At 40.1% G+C, this 21,859-nt stretch overlaps 1 protein-coding gene across 1 annotated transcript in view; it reads right to left on the minus strand.

Moving 5' to 3' along the window:
* Positions 1-21,859, minus strand: part of SPAG16 (sperm associated antigen 16) — a 666,429-nt gene continuing 644,570 nt past the window's right edge. Inside the window, exon 16 of the mRNA XM_069983207.1 lies at positions 1-297. Coding sequence (XP_069839308.1) covers positions 125-297 — 173 coding nt within the window. The 3' untranslated portion in view covers positions 1-124. The remainder of the gene's footprint in view (positions 298-21,859) is intronic.

A 21,859-nucleotide genomic window follows, 5' to 3' on the forward strand; every position in this document is an offset into this window, starting at 1 on the left:
TTGAGACGAACAAGATAAACTTTATTAAACATTTAAAACTCTTCGCCATGTTTGCATATTTCACACTGATCCAAACCGGTACAGTATATAGTAGTTAATAAGGAGAACAAGGAAGCGCTCCCTCTTAGGACCAGAACCGGACAGTTCCATCAGATCCGCCAGAGATCAGGTAGTCGCCTTTGTGGTCAAAGATCACACATTGGGCATCGTCTTCATGGCCGGCTAGGCTGGTCAGCTGTCCAGATAACACCAGGATCTTGACTGTTCCATCGTTGCTGGCGAGAGACACCAACTGACCTGCACAGGGGAAGAGATCAGAAGGTTGAGACTCTCGGAGGGTGATGCTGAGAAAAATGATTAGACTGCAAGTGATGTGTGCTGAATTAATGTTTTTATTGGAAATAACTTCAATCCAAGCGTGGTAAATCAATATAAATGAGACAAGCTGTCCATGCCAGCAAGTAAACTCATAAATCCCTAGCATGGACATCCTGTGCCTATATATTAGGATAAACACTTTAGCTGCAGGACAGAAGGCAAAATTTCATTCAGGTTTGGAATTCATACAGAGAATGCAGCACGGCACCTTGTTTCCTGGATGGAGAAGGTTTATTTAAAAGCTAAAAGATGAACCGGCCCTTTCTATATTTCCTGTTCTCTTCTGTCAGAGTTCCAGTTTTTTATGGTAACAGCACAATCTGCAGCACTACTGTATTCTTGTGATCAAAAACATTACAACCCAGATGGAGCCAATTATAAGTCGATGAGATTTGTCAGGATTACTGACTAAAAATTCAACCTGTCTTGGTGCAGTTAGGAATTAAAGCTATGGTGCTATCCTTAAAGGGGTATTCCAGTATTTTTTATTTATTTTTTCAAATCAACTGGTGTCAGAAAGTTATATAAATTTGTAATTTACTTCTATGTAAAAAATCTCATGTCTTCCAGCCCTTATCAGCTGCTGTATGTCCTGCAGGTAGTGATGTATTTTTTTGAGTCTGACATAGTCCTCTCTTCTGGTTCCTCTGTCCGTGACAGGAACTGTCCAGAGCATACAGCAGCTGATATGTACTGGAAGACTTGAGATTGTTAAATAGAAGTAATTTACAAATCTATTGTGAGGAACAGGTCAGGGACACACAAAATACACAGACTAGGTGAAGATCTGACACTGCTCCCACCAAACTGTCCCTGCCTTCTTGGGAAACCCAACTCCATAACAGGCCGGCCCCAAGTGAAGACTGCAACTGCTCTGAAATCAGTGCAAACACAAGACAAGACAAACGACATACACAATAATAGAGAGGTCAGCAAGCCTGGTCAATAACTATCAAGCAATGAAGTGCAAAGTCAGTGGTCAGAGGGATAGTCAGGAGACCGAGAGCCAACGTCTAATAACAAGGTGTCAGACAAGGTAAACAGTAAAAGATATAGCTAGCTTAGTCACTAAGCTATAGCAGGCAACTAGAACATGGTGGGAGTAGTAGTTAGATAGGGGCTAAAGTCTCATCCCCAAAACGAGATTGGAGCAGGGACTCCAGAACCAAATCTGACTGGGAGGAAAAACCTGTCAGTCAGAATTCAATTGCAAGATGATTAATGGCTCAGGACGAGAGCTGCAGCTGCCACCACCTCCTGACATCTATAGAACTTCTGACACCAGTTGATTTGAAAGGAAAATAATTTAGCACCCCTAATTGAGTACCCCTTTAATAAATAGTAATTTACATACACTGTTATTTCAATCATTAAGGGAGGTGTCCAAGATCCTTAAAATGAAGGAAGTCATGCTCACCTTACAAATTTTACTCTAATTCCAATGTTTCCCAGTTTCATCACCAGTCTCAGCTTCCTTTTAACTCTTGACATGTACATGTAACTGGTTGCAACAGTGATATACCAAAGCTAGTGACTGGCTGCAATGGTTATTTGTTCATATCAGGAGGGTGCAAAAAGGTACAGGACCCAGGAAGCATCAAAACAGGATCGGTGGGAAATTGTTAAAGGAGTTGGCCACTTTATAGTAAAATTGCTCAGTGTACAGTATTAGTAGGAGTACTCACTGTATATACTGACAGCAGCTTCCTGTGTACCTCAGAGAGCTAATATCAGACTCCCCTCCTCCACGCTGTGCTGTCCTGCTCTGTGGTGTTTTGGTCCATAAGATTGCTGACATGGAGGAGCATGTGACCATGCCCCGCCCCCCATTGTTCACCACTGAGCCTGTATATGTCTATGGAGGACACAGTGGACAGGGCCTGGTCACATGCTCCTCCATGTCAGCCATTTTGTGGACTGAAACAAAACAGAACAGGGCACCAAAGCCTGGTTAAGGGGAGTCTGATGTTAGCTCTATGAGCTACACAGGGAGCTGCTGTCAGCATATATAGTACAGTATATACACACTTACTAATACTTTGTACTGACCTATTTTACTATAAAGTGGCCAACCCCTTTAAGGTGAGTATGACTTGACTACATATAAAAAAAAAAAAATTAAATGGCCAGAGAACCAGAGAACTTGTCACCACTCCTGGTCTGTCTTTTTTTTTTTAGCATGAAATAGAAATTCTGGATCAGCTATTTTTGTAGCTCTGTGATGTACTAGTTTTTCTGTTTCTGCTATACAGTAAGTGTATGACTCAATAACCAACTGGGTGTCACCAATGGGGGCTTCTCCCCACACTAGTCAAACACTATCTAATCAGAGCTGCCAGTGCCAGACTGTGGGGACATGCCCCCAATTGGTAACAAGCCAATTATATTCAATGCCAATATTAAACATATCTAAGCTCTTTTTGAGACCAAGAAAAGGGTCCGCCCTTAATTAATTCTTGTCCAGACACTACGCCTGTTCAACCATTAGGCTGCGTTCACACTACGTATATTTCAGTCAGTATATGTATATTTCAGTCAGTATATTTCAGTCAGTATTGCAACCAAAACCAGGAGTGGATTAAAAACACAGAAAGGATCTGTTCACACAATGTTGAAACTGAGTGGATGGCCGCCATTTAATGGCAAATATTTGCTCTTATTTTAAAACAACGGCTGTTGTATTGAAATAATGGCCGTTTTAATGCACTCCTCGTTTTGGTTGCAATACTGACTGAAATATACGTAGTGTGAATGCAGCCTTATTAGGCCAGGTTCAGACTATGTAACTGTGCGGCTGTATTTGCGGCTGTAATTGTGCGGCGGTATTTTTGGTGGTTCATACATACGCTGGAAAGTATAGGATATACGGCTGCACAGTGCACACTATGTATGAATCTACGGCCCGATCGTAAAGGGACCCGTAAAAAATGAACAAGACCATTGTTTGCGGCTGGAAATGCGGCTGTGGATTGACAGGCGGTCCGTACGGAGTACTTCAAAAATAGCCGGCAATGATGCCGAATGCCGATGCCTCTAATAGTTAATATATTAAATTAATAAAACACATTTTCTTTGTAATAAAGTCCCTTTCGTTGGTCAATAATTTAATTCTAACGAATCCATCATTTTGCAATTAAATATACTGTTAAAATAAATAGATATATAAATAAATGTATATTTATATATATATTTATTTTTTGACAGTATATTTAATTGCACAATGATTGCGGTTTTTTTAAAAAATAAATAAATAATTAAAAAAAAACGCATAGGGTCCCCCCTATTTTTATAACCAGCCGGGTTAAAAACCAAACGACAGCAGCCTGGTAACACCAGGGTGGGAAGAGCCATTGGTTTAGGCCCTCCCCAGCCTAAATCTTACCAGCCTGCTGCCGCCCCGTCCAGGAGCGCCAATTTTGACGCTCCGGGACCACTGGCACCCGGCTCTTCCCAGTACCCCTGGTGGCATTGGGTACTGGGGTAATAATAGGGGGTTAGTGTTAGCCATTTTATACCGGCTAACACTAGGCCCCAACTTAGTAATGGATTCCGTCTATTAGACGGCTTCCACTACTAAGTCTATAAAGTAAAGAAATAAAGACAAGACACAAGTTAAAATTTTTTTTTATTCAAATAAAAACACCCCCACACCCCTCATTGACCCTTTTATTAAAAAAATAAAATAAAAAAAACGCTGGTCATCGACGTAGTCCACGTAGTCCGACGTAACCCCCAGGATACCGATATCTTTAAAAAAAAAGGGAGAAACACACAAAAAACACACAAACAGGAGCACAACACCCATCATTGTGAGCGGTGTTGTGCTCCTTACAGTATGCAGCATCTTTACAGATCGCTGCTTACAGTCTGGCCCCCAAGGGGTTAAGGGAGGATGTATTGCATCCCCCTTAACCCCTTGGGGGCCAGACTGATGTCAGACTGCACCCATCCCAGCAAGGAAGGGGTTAAGTGACCCTCTTCCTTGCTGGGAGGGGTGCAGTGCTGGGGAGGGGGTGGGGAGAGCTCTATACTCACCCCGATGTGTCCTCTTCGCTGGTCCGCAGCACAATGAAGTCATTGTACTGCGGACCGGCTCATTATATGTGCGCTGAGCCGGTCAGCCAATCAGCTGAGCGCACATATAATTCTAAATGTTTCTTCTAATAATGCTATTGTCATAACATAATTAGAAGAAACATTTGATGTTTTCATTAAAGTAAAGTGATGATTAGTACAGAATGCTCTTTTGCCAGCAATATGAATTAACGGCTTATGGAGCTTCCTGTACTAATTAATATTTAATTAATAAAACACATTTTCGATTAAATAAATTCAGTTTCGTTGTTCAATAATTTAATTCTAACGAATCCATCATTTTGCAATTAAATATACTGTCAAAAAATAAATATATATATAAATATACATTTATTTATATATCTATTTATTTTAACAGTATATTTAATTGCAAAATGATGGATTCGTTTAAATTTAATTATTGAACAACGAAAGGCACTTCGAACGAAAATGTGTTTTATTATTTTAATAGATTAACCATGAGAGACATCGGCATTATTGCAGAGGATGGCAAACCCCGGTAATAGCAATTCATGTAAACTGTGTTCTCTGCTTTCCCAGATGCATCCAGAGGTGTTTGCATCACTTTCTTAAGATTTTATTTGTTATTTTTAGTTGAACCAGATTTCCAAGTAAATGACCGTATGTTTTGAGCCCATGTCTATTTTTTCCCACGGCCGTAGTTTCATCCGCACATTTACAGCCGCATAAAAAATACAGCCGCACAGTTACATAGTGTGAACCTAGCCTTATACTGTAAGTCAATGTTACCTGTAATACCACAAGCTATAGCACTAGTGTATTGACTGTGTAACTTTGTTTCAATTTGGGAGTTACCAGAATTGGGTGGAAGTATAAACTTTCTTTAAAGACTCTTAAGGAAGAATGGAAATTAGACCTCATATTTAATTACATAGTCTATGCTGGCTTAGCAATTACTGAACTCCAACTATTGATTGAGCCAAACAAGTTCCAATGTTATTCAGAAGAATTATGAGTCCTTACATCCCAAAAGAGATAAGAAACCAAATGAAAGCAAGCATACTGGAAGAAACCCATATACGTAGATGATGGCTGCTGATTGGCTGATTCAAGAAAGTAATAAAAGTGAAAACGTTCTGTCTGGCCAGTAGTTACTACAGATTTATGTATTCATATGGTGAAGGTTGTATAATGGACAAGAAGGTCACACAGATATTATACACTCACAATAGGACAGATGGATACCTCTAAAGCAGATCCAACCTGATCCTTTTAGGCAATGCACACCAACACCAAGTACATATGTACTATTTCAATCCTGGCTATGAGTATGTGCACACTACAGAATCCACATGAATAACTTCCAGTGGATTCTACCGCTCCCCCCCCCCATGCTCCACCTTATAGTTCCGCCCATTTCATAGGCTCTATTCTATGCTCAGTCAGATTCCGCCATCCGTCCAAAGAACGGACATGTCAATTCTTTGGGTGGATGGAGAAATCTGCCTGAGCATAGAATGGAGCCTATGGGACGGGTGAATCCACTGGAAGCTATCTGTACAGATACACATACCCTTTTAGTCATTGTCCATTAGATCTATTAAACCTTAGAGAAGTCAGGATTGTTATATTTGAGTCACCAGAAGCTATGTTTCTTAGATTTAACTGTGTGAAAACCGATGAGTTAACAAGAATTTTTCTAACACTGCCTTCAGTTCTGTATATTTTTTCCCATCGCAAACTGCTCTAATGTCGGCAGCCATAATGGTAGATATACACTTATACTGCAGTAAACATGTTATGGCTTAACAATAATATATCTGTAAAATTACTTCAGTGATGATTATCCTGAAAGAATGGAGCTTTCGGCAAATTGTGTTCACATTACTATACCAAATAAAGCATTCACTGCTGCAAATCTGTATTGTTCCATGATATGACTATGAGCTGTCTATTGGCTTATATACTGAAGGAAGAGAAGGAATCTGCTCCACAAGAACACATCTGCTAAGATTAGAATGCTGCAAGTTGAGCTTAATAGGTCTCTTGGTGACCCATAAATCTTCCTGTGATTCAATGAGCTACGAGTGATGCCACAGCTATCAGATTGCTCATTATGCATTGGGCTGGTGAAGGAAGACCCAAAGTAGGTGGCAATGTGCCAGGCACATGTTGTTTTTACGCTGTTATACTTGTAGCTTTCCTATGCATCAAATGAATGCAAAGTTCAGCAGTAATGTAATAGTGTGTCTGATATAAGAACTGGTGGATTGCCTCTATTTGCCATAGCTATGATAATCGAGGGACATAATCAAAACCTTTAAATATGTTAAAGGGAAACATAGGATTTAGGAGGGAAGTGTTCTTAATAGGAAGCTGAATACAAGAACAAAGGGGCTACAATCTGAGGTTAGTCGGGGGAAAGATCATTGTGGAGCTTTTGGACATGACATACACAACCCCATTAAATTTTACACAATTCTATGGAGTTACATTACTTGTCCACTATTTAATCTAATCATTATATTCTATATGGGGTATTTACTTAGACCAACAGTTCACATGCTTGTCTTAAAGGGAATCTGGGAGCTACAATTCAGGTTGTAAATGCTGACTCTGGTAGATAGCTAGCATGCCTTCTCGTTCTCCTTCTGATCTCTATCCCAGCTTTACAGACACTCAGCTGCAAGATGAGCCCTAACTAATAAGCAGGGTAAGGGATAGGAGGGAAGGGGGAGCCACAAACACTTACGGGGCCTGACCACGTCTGTTTGACACTTTGCACTTGGCTATAAAAGCATTTTTTAACAGATACAAAAACAATACTATGTGTCTACTTGCCCAAACAGCTACAGTATCTGAGACTTTGTTCACAGAACGTCAAAAAATAGAAAGGTGTCCTCCTTTTCTATTTATAAAGACGTCCGTTATTGCTGCAATTTCACTGATACAATGCATTGAAATCAATGGAATGATGGACGTCCAATGCAGACAATGTCTAAAATGATGGACATTATCTGCGCAGACGTCAAAATAATGATTATGTCAATTATTTTCTGAATTTTTATGCAAACAGCGGATGTTATTTTTTAGTTGCTCACACACAGTTTTTCTTTTTTCACCATCCTTTCTCCGTTTTTTACAATTTAATTCAACTGACTTTTCAATTAAAGACACAATCAAAGGCCTGTTAGTCCACCTACACTAGAATAATGTACCAACAGCTGTTATTGCACTGACGGGCGGCCAATCCTCAAAATAAAAGAAGCCATTTTGGACTCAAAATGATGGACGTCATTTTAAAAATTATAAACGGACAAGAAAAATGTGTTGGGAGCGTAGCTTAACAGTATCAGTAGTTTGGAACCTGAATTAGAGCCGACAGATTCACCTTCTGTAATCCCTGATAAGTGCACAGCCATTCCTTAACATAAATCCAGGACACTCAAGGCTGCCTGGGCACTCTCAGTGAAAGTGTAGGTTGTAACAAATCCAGCACGAATGGGGGCCACACTGCCTCCATGTGCAGCGCTCTGTTTTTTGCACACAGTGGGGAGTTTGTGCAAAAAACACTGGGGGGAGGGGGCTTTATGAAGACCAGTGTACTCGTACACTGATTTTAAATTAGGCTCCGCCCTCCCCCCAGCCAGATTTATTTAGAGGTGCATGATCTAAATGCAGCTTTGGATCATGATTTATGCCTCCTACTCGCCTTACCCCCCCCCCCCCCCCTCCAAGTTTCGGGCGAGCAGGGGATACGGCAGGCATATGCCATGTAGAAGTGGTGAATCTGCGCCTTCTCCCGGGCATACGCCCTGGGCGGATCATTGATAAATGTCCCCCATAGACAATAAAAAACAACACCATTTTCTGTTTTTAGTTTCTATTTAGGGCACCTAAGACTTTTCTATCCAACGTGCAGAAGAAAATGGATTCTTTGCCAATCATAATTTTGTCGCTAAATTCATTAAAGTACAATTCCCGCTGCAAACGCTTTGAAAATTAGACAAGACGACCATTTAATACATATTTCTTGTCATTGAAATGCAGGCAAAGAAAAGCTAGCTTTAACCTGCGATAGCTCAGGCTGACAAAATAGATTGTTGTGACAGCAAAACCCAAATATAAACATTTATTCATTAAATTGAGCCCAAGTGGATTGTGCTGATGGAGATACTTCATTTAAATTCCTTGCATGCTGCCGAGAGGAGAAGAGGATCTGATCCAACCCATACAAGCACAGGACTCGCTCATGCAATAATAAAGGGTTATTAGCCAATAATAGAATTTTCTGCTGCCATTATATGTACTATTTGTCTGCTGTATCATGAAAGCTGGACGATGAAAGAAGTCATAAAGGGCAGAATTTGCAATAAAAATCACAGACCAGTTATTCTGGTCTCCATTTTCTATGCACAAAACGCAAATAAGTCTTGGCTCCCGAAAATTGGAGGCATATTTTGTTGTTCCTGAGCTTCTGCACCACTTTCAAGACCTGAAATACATTCCCTTTTATTTGTGCTCTGTACTTCTACTGTAATGTGAAATATTCCTTCCAAGACTTTTCTGAGATTTCAATTCTGAATTTAAATTACTTTTACAAACTCCTGCACCGGCTGCAGAAATACTCAGCACTCAATTCCCCCTTGAACCTTCCAGTTACCGTCTGTCATCACATCTTCAGATAGGTTTCAGGAAGATGGAGCTATTATAACGATAAAATGGAGTATTAATAGGCGAGGTGTTGTCCCTGGATCAAAGTAACTTGCATTTTTAAGCTCAACGGTAAGCGTTCAGAGATCAGTACCCAAGATGAAATTATGTTTCACAAGATCTTGTTTTACAACATGTTTAACAACACAAGAAGATATAGAAACCCAATTCCCTGGAGCAGTCTAGAGACAATGTGTTTCATTCATTATTCAGACAGCATAAAGCAGCTTGTGAACCTGCTGGTTGCTCCAATGTGAAGCACTGACTGGCTCAGAATTGTGATAACAAAGGGACTCAACTAACACTCTCATTGCTTTGAGCACAATTAGTTCTTGCTCCCAGTGTTGACCATTCACGTAATCTACTAATTCCAATCCAATTCTACTAAATCCAATTCCAATGAAAATCTTTTAAATCATCTTCTTGGACATGGTCTTCTCCATTTTTCTTTCTTATTCAAAGTTTTATTGAAAACAAATTAGGGATACAGAACAAGGTATTCTCCATTTTACCTTCTAACAAATAAATGAGTTTAGAATTATTGGTTACATTGGCACCTTTACCCATTCTGCACTAGTTAAATCTCCATAATAGTTATCAATATCTTACTTATAAGGCGGTCATTTGGAAGAACCATTGTGTGTTCAATATGAAGAGGAATTCCATAAACCTTCTATTATTCAATTTTCTCCTAAGAGCAGAAAGCAGGCACAGGGAAATCAAATTCCCCACAGCTGCTCGGGCCAGCACTTTCTACAGCAGATGCAATTTCAGTACTTGTATTCTATTAATGTAAAGCAGACAGAGGTTATTGTTATGGCCATCAGCTGTCATAATGGTTTTTTCTCCATCTCCATGTCTCCATCTGACCATGATCTAGGACCTTCATCTTTAATGGTCCTACCAAGAACTACAGCCATGCCACACATGAATCCAATTACTAAAATGTATTTGTGAAGCACTTACCATTTAGAATGAACCTTCTCTAAAACGTCTTGTTGAGCCCTACTGCCTAAATAGGCAATTTACTTCTCATATAACAATATTTTGGGCTAGCACAAGGAATAAAGGAATTATTTTCCTGCCCCTTTTCTCCTCTACTAACAACTTCATTAGACATCACTCTATTGGGGATCACAATTAAATTTTAAATTCCCCCATCTGCATGTTTTGGAAGAAACTGGAGTAACTGGAGGAAACCCTCACAAACATGGAGAAAACATGAAAAATTCTTGCATGTGTTGTTGGTGGGAATTGAAACTTGCACCCTTGAGAAAAACGATTGCAAATACGATCATAAATAACGATTATCGTTCTATGGAAATAAGTGAACGTTTTCAGGTCTTTCGCAATAGCGTTTGTTTAATGTTAATCGTTAATGATTATGCGAACGATAATCGTCCGGTGGAATAGGGCCCTTACTCTGCTAATTCACCTTCTTTGCTTAACTGGAAGGATAAAGACTACTCTGCAGAGTTAAATCACCATAAGGCAGAATGAACATCCAACACCATCTGCATTTCTCAACTAGGTCAAACCTCATTATTTTATGGTGCTATCCATCAACTTTAGAAGTGTTTTTTAGTGCATAAACTACAGGAGGTACAGATGAGTTTATTGATTTGTGATAGTAAAGTATAAGATTTGCAATATTCCGAGAATAAAGTTTACTAAAGTCCACTGGTGTGGAAATATTTTAACATCAACTGTGACATACTAGGAGAATGGAACTGCTTTTCAGTCAAGAAAATGACTGCATCAAATCCTCGAAGTGTAAATCTTAAGTTAAATTGCACATCTTTGAAGTGCACATCTTTGTGAGCTGTATATATTGTTTACTTTGACTTAAAGTGGGTCAGCCATTGCACCTTATTTATAATGTCCAGTATGCACCATAACAGCAGTATTTCTGTATGGAAGGTTGACAGTAGAAGAATAACCGCACAAAAAATTTACTTATTTGACAAAGATTCGAAATGAAAAAGATGAAGTCACTTAGTAACTATGGTAACTACTATTTTTCCCTGCTTTAAACCTAGGGCTGGATCATGGAATATGGGCTGCTAGGTATACTGTTTAGTGAATAGCTGCGATTTGAACTTTAATAGTAAAGACAGACTTTGTATTCCCAAGAAAAAAAAAGAGAGGCCAATATCCAGGATTGGGATGGGACTTGGCGTGATACATGCATTTATTTTTGATGAGTTGCCTATTGATTTTTAGATCTGTGAGTACAATAAAACTATTTTTTTATACTGTGAAGTGCTATAGAGTTGCATTGTGCTAGAGTACATTCATTATTTTTAGAATTAAAGAATACATCTCCCGTTTCCTTTGGAGGATTATACAGGCAACCCGCAGGACTACCAAAGGACTATATGGTGCCACAAATACTTGGATTAAGAAGGTCTCAGAAGAGGAAAAAGTCAGAAGAGCAGATTGGTTTTATATGAACTTTGTTGAGCAGTTGTGTGGCTTATACGTTGACCTTTCTGTAGTAATGGCCAGAATCGCATACAACTCTGATGTCCAAGGCATTTAGGATGCGAAGTATCATGAAGTTTACTGGTACATACTGTATATGTATTACAAAACAAAAAGTTGAGATGTACAATAAGGCTATGTTCACATGCAGTAACACACCGGCCGTTCCGATTTTGCCATACAATGGGGAAAAAAGCATTTGATAGACTGCTGATTTAGCAAGTTTTCTCACCTACAAAGAAAGGAGAGGTGTGTAATTTTAATTTTTTTATTTTTATCATAGATACACTTAAAACTGTGATAAACAGAATCTATAAAACAAATTCCAGAAAATCCCATTGTCTGATTTTTACATCATTAATTTATATTTTATTGCATGAAATAAGTGTTTAATTCCCTACCAACCAGCAATAATTATGGCTCTCACACACCTGTTCATTTTTTTTAAGAAGCCCCACCTGCGCCTGTTTGAATTTGTTACCTACATAAAAAAAACACCTGTCCACTCACTCACTCACTCACTCACTCAATCAATCACACTCAAACCTCTCCACCATTACCAAGACCAAAGAGCTGACTAAGGACACCAGGAACAAAAGTGAAGGCCTGCACAAGACTGGGATGGGCTAAAGGACATTAGGCACTAAGCTGGGTGAGAAAGCAACTACTGTTGGAAAATGGAATGAAAACCAGATTACTGTCAGGCTTTCTAGTTCTGGGGCTCCATGCAAGATCTTGCGTTGTGGGGAAAGGATGATTCTGAAAAAGCCAACCCAGAACTACATGGTAGGACCTTGTCAATGATCTGAAGAGAGCTGGAACCACACTCTTAAAGATTACCATTAGTAACACACTATACAGTCATGTATTAAAATCCTGGAGAGCACGCAAGGTCCCCCTGCTCACGCTAGCACATGACTAAGCCCATTCGAAGTTCGCCAATGACCATCTGGATGATCTAAACGAGGTACGGGCTAAAGGCATTTACCATGTTTAGAGAAAGAAAAAGGATGAGTACAACTCCAAAAATACAGTACCAACCATTAAGATTGGGGATGGAAACATCATACGTGGGGTGCTTTTCTGCAAAGGAAACAGGGCAACTGCTACATATCGAAGGGAGGACGGATTGTGAGATTTTGGCTAACTCCCTCTCTCAGTACTATCATTGAAGATGAGTAGTGGATGACCCGAATCACACAGCCAGGGAAACTAAGGAGCGGCTCCATAAGAAGCATTTCAAGGTCCTGGAGTGGCTTAGCCAGTCTTAAGACCTAAACCCAATGAAAGTCTTTGGAGGGAGAAAAAATTCAATGTCCAAGATCTGCATGGAGGAGTGGGACAAAATCTCTGCTGCAGTGTGTGCAAACTTGGTCAAGAACTACAGGAAATGTCTGATTTAGTTTCTGTACTATACAGTATTAAGTTCTGTTTTTGTACCGTATCAAATATTTCATGCACTAAAAATGCAAAAAAATTATTTAAAACAACATGGTTTTCTAAATTGATTTTTTTTTTTTAATAGATTCTGTCTCTCACAGTTGAAAAGTACCTATGGTAAAAATTACAGACCTCTCCATTCTTTGTAGGTGGAAAAATGTGCAATGCATCAATTATTTATTTTCCCCATTGTACATATATACATAAAGTATTACATACATTACTTTAATGAGGCCTGTGAGACTCCTTAAATTGCACATGGTGCACCAATGTAAGTGCTTGACAGTAATCCAATCCCCTATGCAGTATGCATGTTCACTTATCCACAAACCTTCTGCAAAAATACATGTGTTCAATGCATTGTTCTGCAGAAGTAGCAGATCACAGCTTCAGTTACAGATCTGTATCAGACCCAAGCATTGCATATGGACCATACATGGTGTAACAGAATCAAGCTCAGTGCATACATCTGTTTAAGGAGTTGTTTGCCGCAGGAAAAAAAGGAAACACAAATGTGCTAAAAGAAAAACAACACTGTATTCATTTTAAGTCTCTCAAAGTACCAAGGCAAATACTCCATCTGTCCACTGCTGGACTTTACTTACAAGTTGTCCTTGATAATGTGCTTTATTAGGAAATCACCACTGCAAACAATCAGTGGGATCAAAAGTTATGGGTCATGCTTCCTGGCAACACTCATTGGGTTTAAAAATGTGGATTTGCTGATCCTTTTTTTTTCTCTCAAAGATATGGACAACCTATTTAAATAATTAGCGACTCTGTACCCACAATCTGACCCCCCCAAACCACTTGTACCTTCGGATAGCGGCTTTTAATCCAAGATCTGTCCTGTGGTCAGTTCGGCAGGTGATGCAGTTATTGTCCTAAAACAACTTTTGAACTGGCAGCCCCGTGCCCTTTGGCCGTGGCTTAGTTTTTGTAGGCATTAGGCTAGCACAACCTCTCCGTCCCTCCTCCCCGCCCTCCTCATCATTTTTCCTAGTCCTCTGCAGTGAAAACTACACAGCTGCTTAACGATCCAGTCCATGTGCTGGGCTCACACAGCTGACGAATAGGAGGCAATCTGCCTGGAGCAGTCCTAATGATGAGGAGGGTGGGGAGGAGGGACAGAGAGATTGAGCCAGCCTAATGCATAGACAATGTAAGCCATGGCTGTTGAGCACAGGGCTGCCAGTTTAAAAGTTATTTTTTTATGACACTAACTGCATCACCTGCCGAACGGACCACAGGACAGATCTTGGATTAAAAGCAGCTATCCGAAGGTACAAGTGATTTGGGGGGGGGGTTCAGATTGTGGGTACAGAGTCCCGTTAAGTTGACCATATACATATTGTAGTAGAAAAGGTCTGCTACACCTAACCCCTACGAATGGAGTCCACCCCCTTCGAGTGCACCACTGATCCCAGCGCTCGCAGGATATGAAATGGATTGGATATGTGCTAATGTAGAGGGCTCTCTAGAAGCGGGTGATGTGTTACAAACACTGTGGAGGCATATAGTTGTATACTTGTGTAAGCTATACATCAACATTTATTGAATACATATGACATAATTAATAATCAATCGTCACTATAAAAAACTTTGTATGGGTAAGACTAATAATAAAAGAAATCTAGATGCGTAGGAAATATAAAATAATTGTGTATAGATACCTAACTAATGTAAAGATAAGAAAGATAATAGAATAAAATAAAATATTCTATCTATTATATTCTATCTAAAGTTCTTTGCTGAGGAAAGGAGCAAGTAGACCTCCTGAAACGCGTTCAAGAACCAAAGATAACAGAGCCTTTTTTAACATCTACTGTTTTTGGAGTATATCCCGAACCTAAGCTGATCTGTCTGGACATTCAAATCAAACGGCAGTTAGCCAGAGCGCGCACTCAGATGCATGCGGACGCCGCAAACAACAGGAGACAGCTCACCGTGCTGCATTAGACCTTAACTGCACGGATCGCAAAGTAGCCGCATTGACTGGAACACGGACTGTCGCTGCAATACTATACCGGACCGTGGGAACTACCGCCGACAGGGTGAGAGGTGGATATTCCACCATTTTTCATCTAATACCATCTTATCTCACCCAAAGTGTACAACTCAAATAGCAAGCTGTCTCACCAGGATACGAATACAATCACTCCAACGGCCATCCAGCGATATAAGCTCAAGCTAGATCTCCTGATTCGGGACTACTGCCATACACATCTGGGTGAGCTGCCTGCGCTGGGCCCGGCGCAGGCAACTTCACTAGGCTCCCTATACACACTTATTTTATCATATAGATTTTATTTTATTTTATTCTATTATCTTTCTTATCTTTACATTAGTTAGGTATCTATACACAATTATTTTATATTTCCTACGCATCTAGATTTCTTTTATTATTAGTCTTACCCATACAAAGTTTTTTATAGTGACGATTGATTATTAATTATGTCATATGTATTCAATAAATGTTGATGTATAGCTTACACAAGTATACAACTATATGCCTCCACAGTGTTTGTAACACATCACCCGCTTCTAGAGAGCCCTCTACATTAGCACATATACATATTGTATCAGAGCCAAGCCCAGTACATAGAAATGGCAGAACTGAGCTTAGTGTATACATGCTTTATTAAAACCAAACAGTGCATGGTAATTACTTAGAGCAGAACAAAGCCCAATACATATATACATAGATACCATAACAGAATAAACCTACAGTATAGATATTTACATGAGACCCCCCCTAACCTATACTTTCCTTTACAGAAGTGATAGTCTAAACAGTAGCATGAGTAAATGAATGATTATATATGCTCTTGATGAACTTAATTTTATAGACATTGTAAGAGAAGCATTCAGATCTCACATTATGCTCTATATGTTTGCAGCCATAAGATTTAACTGAATACGCAAACATTTCAGATGAAGTTCCATCTTACACATCGGAAAATTGACCTTTTGTTCCAGAATATACTGCTCTCAACGCAACTGTGGCACGAATCCATTAGTACATGTAAAAATCATACATTATTCTGTTAAAGAAGATCTCAAAGTATATGTGACTCCAATAATGTATAATTTGAAAAGCTCCTTAAGATAGTGCAGGCATTTTATTCAGCTACTTGGCAAAACATGAAGCAAAAGGACAAGCACTTGTGCATATGGAAGGGCCCTTAAACGACACATAGCTCGGCTAGCATTTCAAATTAAACACACAAAAAGCACAAACAGCCGGAGTTACCGGAAATTACAATAATGCATCTTAGAACAGTCCCATACTTCATTCAGTCATGATTAAGAAGCAAATTTACTTCATTACAATAAAATAGACACTCTGTTGTATACAGCAACATACAAACCCTGCTCATAATCTGTCTTTTATATCTATTCTATTTATTCCCTTTTTTTTCCTGGCTATAGGGTTAATAGAACAGTGAGAAGATAAAAAAAATAATAATAATAATAATAAGATTAAAAAAAACCCAAATCCAACTAAATATAGCTACAGCGTAATCTGTATATAATTTTTGAAACTTTTTAAAGAAGCAATGGTGAAGGTATAATTTAAAGGGAATCTATCAGCAGCTAGACTGGGTCCGAGGTGCTGACAGTGGAGTGTAGATGGCAGGCCCCTTGGGAGCATGGTTCCTGTAGTAAATGCATCGGTAGATTTTATACAATTTTGGGTCCTATACTGTAATCAAGAGTCAAAGAGGAGTAGAAGTTTGGCGTTTGTGCCACACTTTGGCATGCCCCTCCACTACTTCCTCCTCCCTCTTTTTGATGTATAGTTACTGCTAGCCGTGCATGCGTGCTGACAGGCTGAAGCCAATGCCCTCAGTTGAGAAATGTGGCCCAAGAGATCAGCAGCACATGCGATGATGACAGCATGCAGCAGGAGACGCACTGCAATGACAATAGCATGGGGCAGGAGGTCTGGCCAGCAGTAAATATGCATCAAAATGAGGGAGGAGGAAGTAGTGGTGAGACATGACAAAGTGCAGCACAAATGCCAAGCCACTACTCCTTTTTTGACTGTTGATTACTTTGGGAGACCCAAGACTGTATAGAATCTACTGCATTGACAAATTTACTACAGGTACCATACTAACAAGGGGCCAGCCACCAACACTGCACTGTCAGCAAGTTGGGTTCGGTACGGGTGCTGGCAGATTCCCTTTTTTTTTTTTTTGAGACATGTTGAATGTTTTGATTGGTCAGTGCCTGGTGCAGAGACCCCCACCCATCACTAGGATGAGCGGTGAGAAGTTCTAAGTTAAAGGGGTACTCCGGCGAGGGGGGGGCTATTTTGGGATTTGCCGGGGAGCAGGTGGCTGAGGGAAACGATGTCCACTCACCTCCCCGATTCCAGCGGCGGGTCTCAGGTCCGCTCAGCCAGTCAGTGACAGAGGCGGGATCTGTTTAAAGTACGCTCAAGTACGCGACTTGAGACATCACGTCTCAAGCCCCCGTCAGACACCAGGAAGCGGCCGGGCACTGGGGACCGGAGCGCCGCAATACGGGACCCACCGCTGGAACCGGGGAGGTGAGTGGACGTTGTTTCCCTCTGCCACCTCCTCCCCAGCCAGATCCCAAAATAGCCCCCCCGCCAGAGTACCCCTCTAAGCGCTTCGCTCTTCACTGCAGGAGACAGATTACATAGGCTTTCTATAGAATTTGCCTCCTGCATGGACAGAGAGGTGCGGAGAGAAGGAATTAGCTTAACATTTCTCCCCACTTACTCTAGTGAGCAACCAGAGCCCAACGATGACGCATGAAACCGATAACTATGGACATGTAAGTTAATGGAGAAATAGGTGAAGTGTTATTTCGGCATTTTATACAAATTAGCTTTTAGTTCTCTAAAATGGATACACCTTGGCAATGCTGAACTGCTTTAAAAGTTATAATTTAAGAAACACTTTCTAATCTAAGAAAGGGATATTTTCTCCCAGGCCACCACATTTAAAGTGAATTCACATTAATAGAATGTTGAATTGGACCATTTAGGACTATTACCATTTAGGTATTATTGGGACCAAAGGACAGTCTATCCCAATTGTGTTGTAATTGAATATGCAATCAGAGGTTCTGTTTGGGCATAAAAAAAATTCTAAATGACGCAAATACAAATATTGACAATCTCATCATAGAATGAAGCTGCTCCACTAAACGCTGATAGCCACAGTTCCATGTAGAGCTGGCCATGTGCAAAAAAATAGTTTGTCTGGTTAACATCTCTCTACCAATATGTTGTTTTAAAGTATATAGCTTATGATACTCAAGGTAGGATAAATCTTCCTTATGCAACACTGACGTTTTTATGAAATCCTGTGATAAATCTTAGGCTAAAAAAAACATACGTTTTGATCCCTTATTTGATCCTATTTCATAATGGAAGACAATTGAAAAATAGATAAAAACGGATGCACACAAATGCATCCGTTTTTCCATTAGTTTTTTTCTGTTATTCGGACAGCAAAAATGCAATATGAACCAATCTTTAGTTTACTATGTGACTAGCCGGGTGAAATAGTAAAAACTTACACTTAAAAGTGACTCTGTACCCACAATCTGACCCCCCCCCCCCCCCCCCCCAAACCACTTGGACCTTTGGATAGCTGCTTTTAATCCAAAATCTGTTTCGGGGTCCGTTCGGCAGGTGATGCAGTTATTGTCCTAAAAATACAACTTTTAAACTTGCAGCCTGTGTCAAACGGGAGTATCTGTGCCCTAACTTTGCACCAACTTTGCACTAACTCCGTCCCTCCTCCCCACCCTCTTCATCATTAGGAATGCCAACAAAACATTTTCTTCATGCTTAACATATGCTTAATGATCCAGCCCATGTGCCGGGCTGACACAGCTGATAAATAGGAGACAATCTGCCTGGAGCATTCCTAATGATGAGGAGGGTGGGGAGGAGGGACAGAGAGGGTGTGCCAGCCTAAAGCATACGTAATATAAGCCCCGATTATTGGGCACGGGGCTGTCAGTTTAAAAGTTGTTTTTTAGGACAATAACTGCATCACCTGCCGAATGGACCCAGGACAGATCATGGATTTAAAGCAGCTATCCGAAGGTACAAGTGATTTGGGGAGGTCAGATTGTGGGTACGGAGTCACTTTAAATCGGAATAGAAAGCGGGAGCACAGACATCTCTGTAAAACATGGTAAAATACACTTTTTGGCTAAGCTCACACAACATATTAATTCAACTATTAACGGTTGCTGTTGCAGATTGCAACATCGGTCGGTTTTAATTGAACAAATACATTGCATTAACTATGGAATCCCAGCCGGAGTGTATACACATAGTATACACTCCTGCCGGGATTCCTTGAGGCTGCACTGAAAACTGACATGCTAGTTTTGTATGGCCGCTATGGTTAATTGGCTAAATGGGCCCGCATTCCAATTAAAAAGAAATTCATTGTTGAACTTCACTGCCACCGGCAGTTCTGTGACACGGCCGTGTCACAGAACGGCTGGTGTCATACATAGTGTGAACCCCGCCTCAATGTTAAAGTTGGTCCGCTCATTACTTTATTCTGATTTTAAGTTGAATTCATATTTCGAAAATGATACCTATCCCTGCAAAAACAATACCCACTGGGAGAAAGACCCAGTGCACCATTCTAATAATATCCCACATTCAAGCCTTACTGTAATGCACTCAATACATTTTGTTACACAGTTCAATAGAAGTATGACCTGAAGAACACTTTCAAGCTCAGGGATTGAAATAGCATATGGGTTTTTGATCTCTTAATTCAATTAATATTAGCCCCCTGGAGTAAGACTATAAAGTTCTGATGTACAGGTGCATGGCGCCTTGCAGACTTCCCTAATAATCAACAGGGTTTTCCTTGTCCTGTTCCTCTGAAAGAACAATGCTTTACATATATTATTCATGCCTAAAGGTGCAGAGACTCTGTAGCCGAGCAGAGAGAATAACCGGCTTTGTCCAGAAATTCCTTTTACTCTGAAGCCATGGAATGATGCATGTGAAATCTGCCAGATCTTAAACTTTTCACATCTAAATAATACATCAGTAAGATTGCATTCAACAAGATTGTGGGGGGAAATGTCATAAGTCATGTCATATACAATAAGTAAAGCATACCTGTTTTCTTAGATTATACCTTAGGTTATGTTTACTAGTTGATTTTAGTGCTCTCACTGCTGTTACAAAGCCTCGGGAGCCCCCTCCATGGTGCACAGCTATTTCTCATTCTCCCGTTTTCCGTCTGGACGACCAGAGCTGGACTGTTTGCCAGCAGTACACACTCAGTTATTTCTTCCCTAGCCAACCACAACAAAACAAACCCCATAGCAATGAGGAAAGTAAAATGAACAAGCTTGCACTGTACTAGGCTAAATATTTACACTGTACACTTTTATACATAGAATGTGGAGGTATAAGGGGTAAGTGGTACGTTGGGTTTGTACAAGGTGCTATATGAGTAGACATATAAGAAACTGCAGTATGACTAAAATATAAATGTTAACCCACTGAACAGGGTAGCACTGTGCTGGGGGATGATTTATCCATGGCAGTAATATAGATGGCATGTGGGAGGAGAAGCGGTTATTACGGTACTGAAAGCTGCTATAAGTAGAAAGGAAATAAATAGCAGAAGCAAAGTAAGAAAGGGGTTGCATTGTTGCTGCTAAGAGGGAATCCTTGATTGACCTTGCATGGACAGTGAAGATCCTCTGGATCTCACAGATGCAGGAGCACATGCTAGGCCCCACCTGGCTCTGACCAATTAGATTTATTATAGCTCTGTAGAGGTCAAATGTTCAACCAATCAACTTCTAACTCCTGAGTTCTAAGAGGGATGTCATAAGCTTTGTTTCCTTAATCAAGTGATTCGTGGGGGTCTATGTCCTGCATGTCTCTGAAACAGTAGGGCTTCTCAAATGGTATGGCACCAGTGAGGCGCCCTCTAGGAGTTGGTGGGCCACAGCTGGGAAAATAGCTAAAAAGGCTTGACCCATATCAGTTAATTCCAACCTGAACTTCCACAGGAAATACTTAGTGTCTAGCCTGACATTTTATGTGTCTTTGTTCAAGCTCTTTGTCACTAAGTAAAAATAAAAAAAATTCTGCTCAAACAAGAAAATGTGGTTAGTAAACAGGCTTAAATAATGCTGTGACCTAGAACAGAAAACAATGTCATACAAAAGAGACAATAGCAGTATTATCCATGCTTAGCTCTACCCTAACAGTAACAATGATGTGCACTGTGATAAAATATGTATTGTCCTAATCTTGATTAAGCCGCCAGTCAAGATCTTTTTGCACAGAATCTTATATCTCATACTGTCAAACTATCTGAAGCTGTAAAGCATCATTGTAATGTCTTCTGAAAAGAATCTCTTGGAGCGGGTTGATTATTTCTTGCATACATAGCCAGACGGATTGTAAGTAAGCTGAGTAAGTATAAATATGGACCACATCAAACAAAAGTCTAATGTAAAGATATATGTACACAGGCATTTGGATGACAGATACACACAGGAGGACACCACTTAGAGCATAAGGGGACTGCACACAGGAAAACTGCTGCAGTCATTTCAACTTTCACTTTAATCCTGGCCTTAAATCCATTCCTGACTAAATTCCTGTCTCATCTGGGTGTAATGGCTGAGGAGGATGAGGAAAAGGCCAATGGTGGAGGGGCATGAGGAAAAAGCCAATCTACTTAATACATTATCTACTGTATTCACACAGGAGAATCCTTTAGCAGATGACATGACTGGAGATGAT

This window comes from Dendropsophus ebraccatus, chromosome 9 (assembly GCF_027789765.1).
Source record: "Dendropsophus ebraccatus isolate aDenEbr1 chromosome 9, aDenEbr1.pat, whole genome shotgun sequence".
NCBI lineage: Eukaryota > Metazoa > Chordata > Amphibia > Anura > Hylidae > Dendropsophus > Dendropsophus ebraccatus.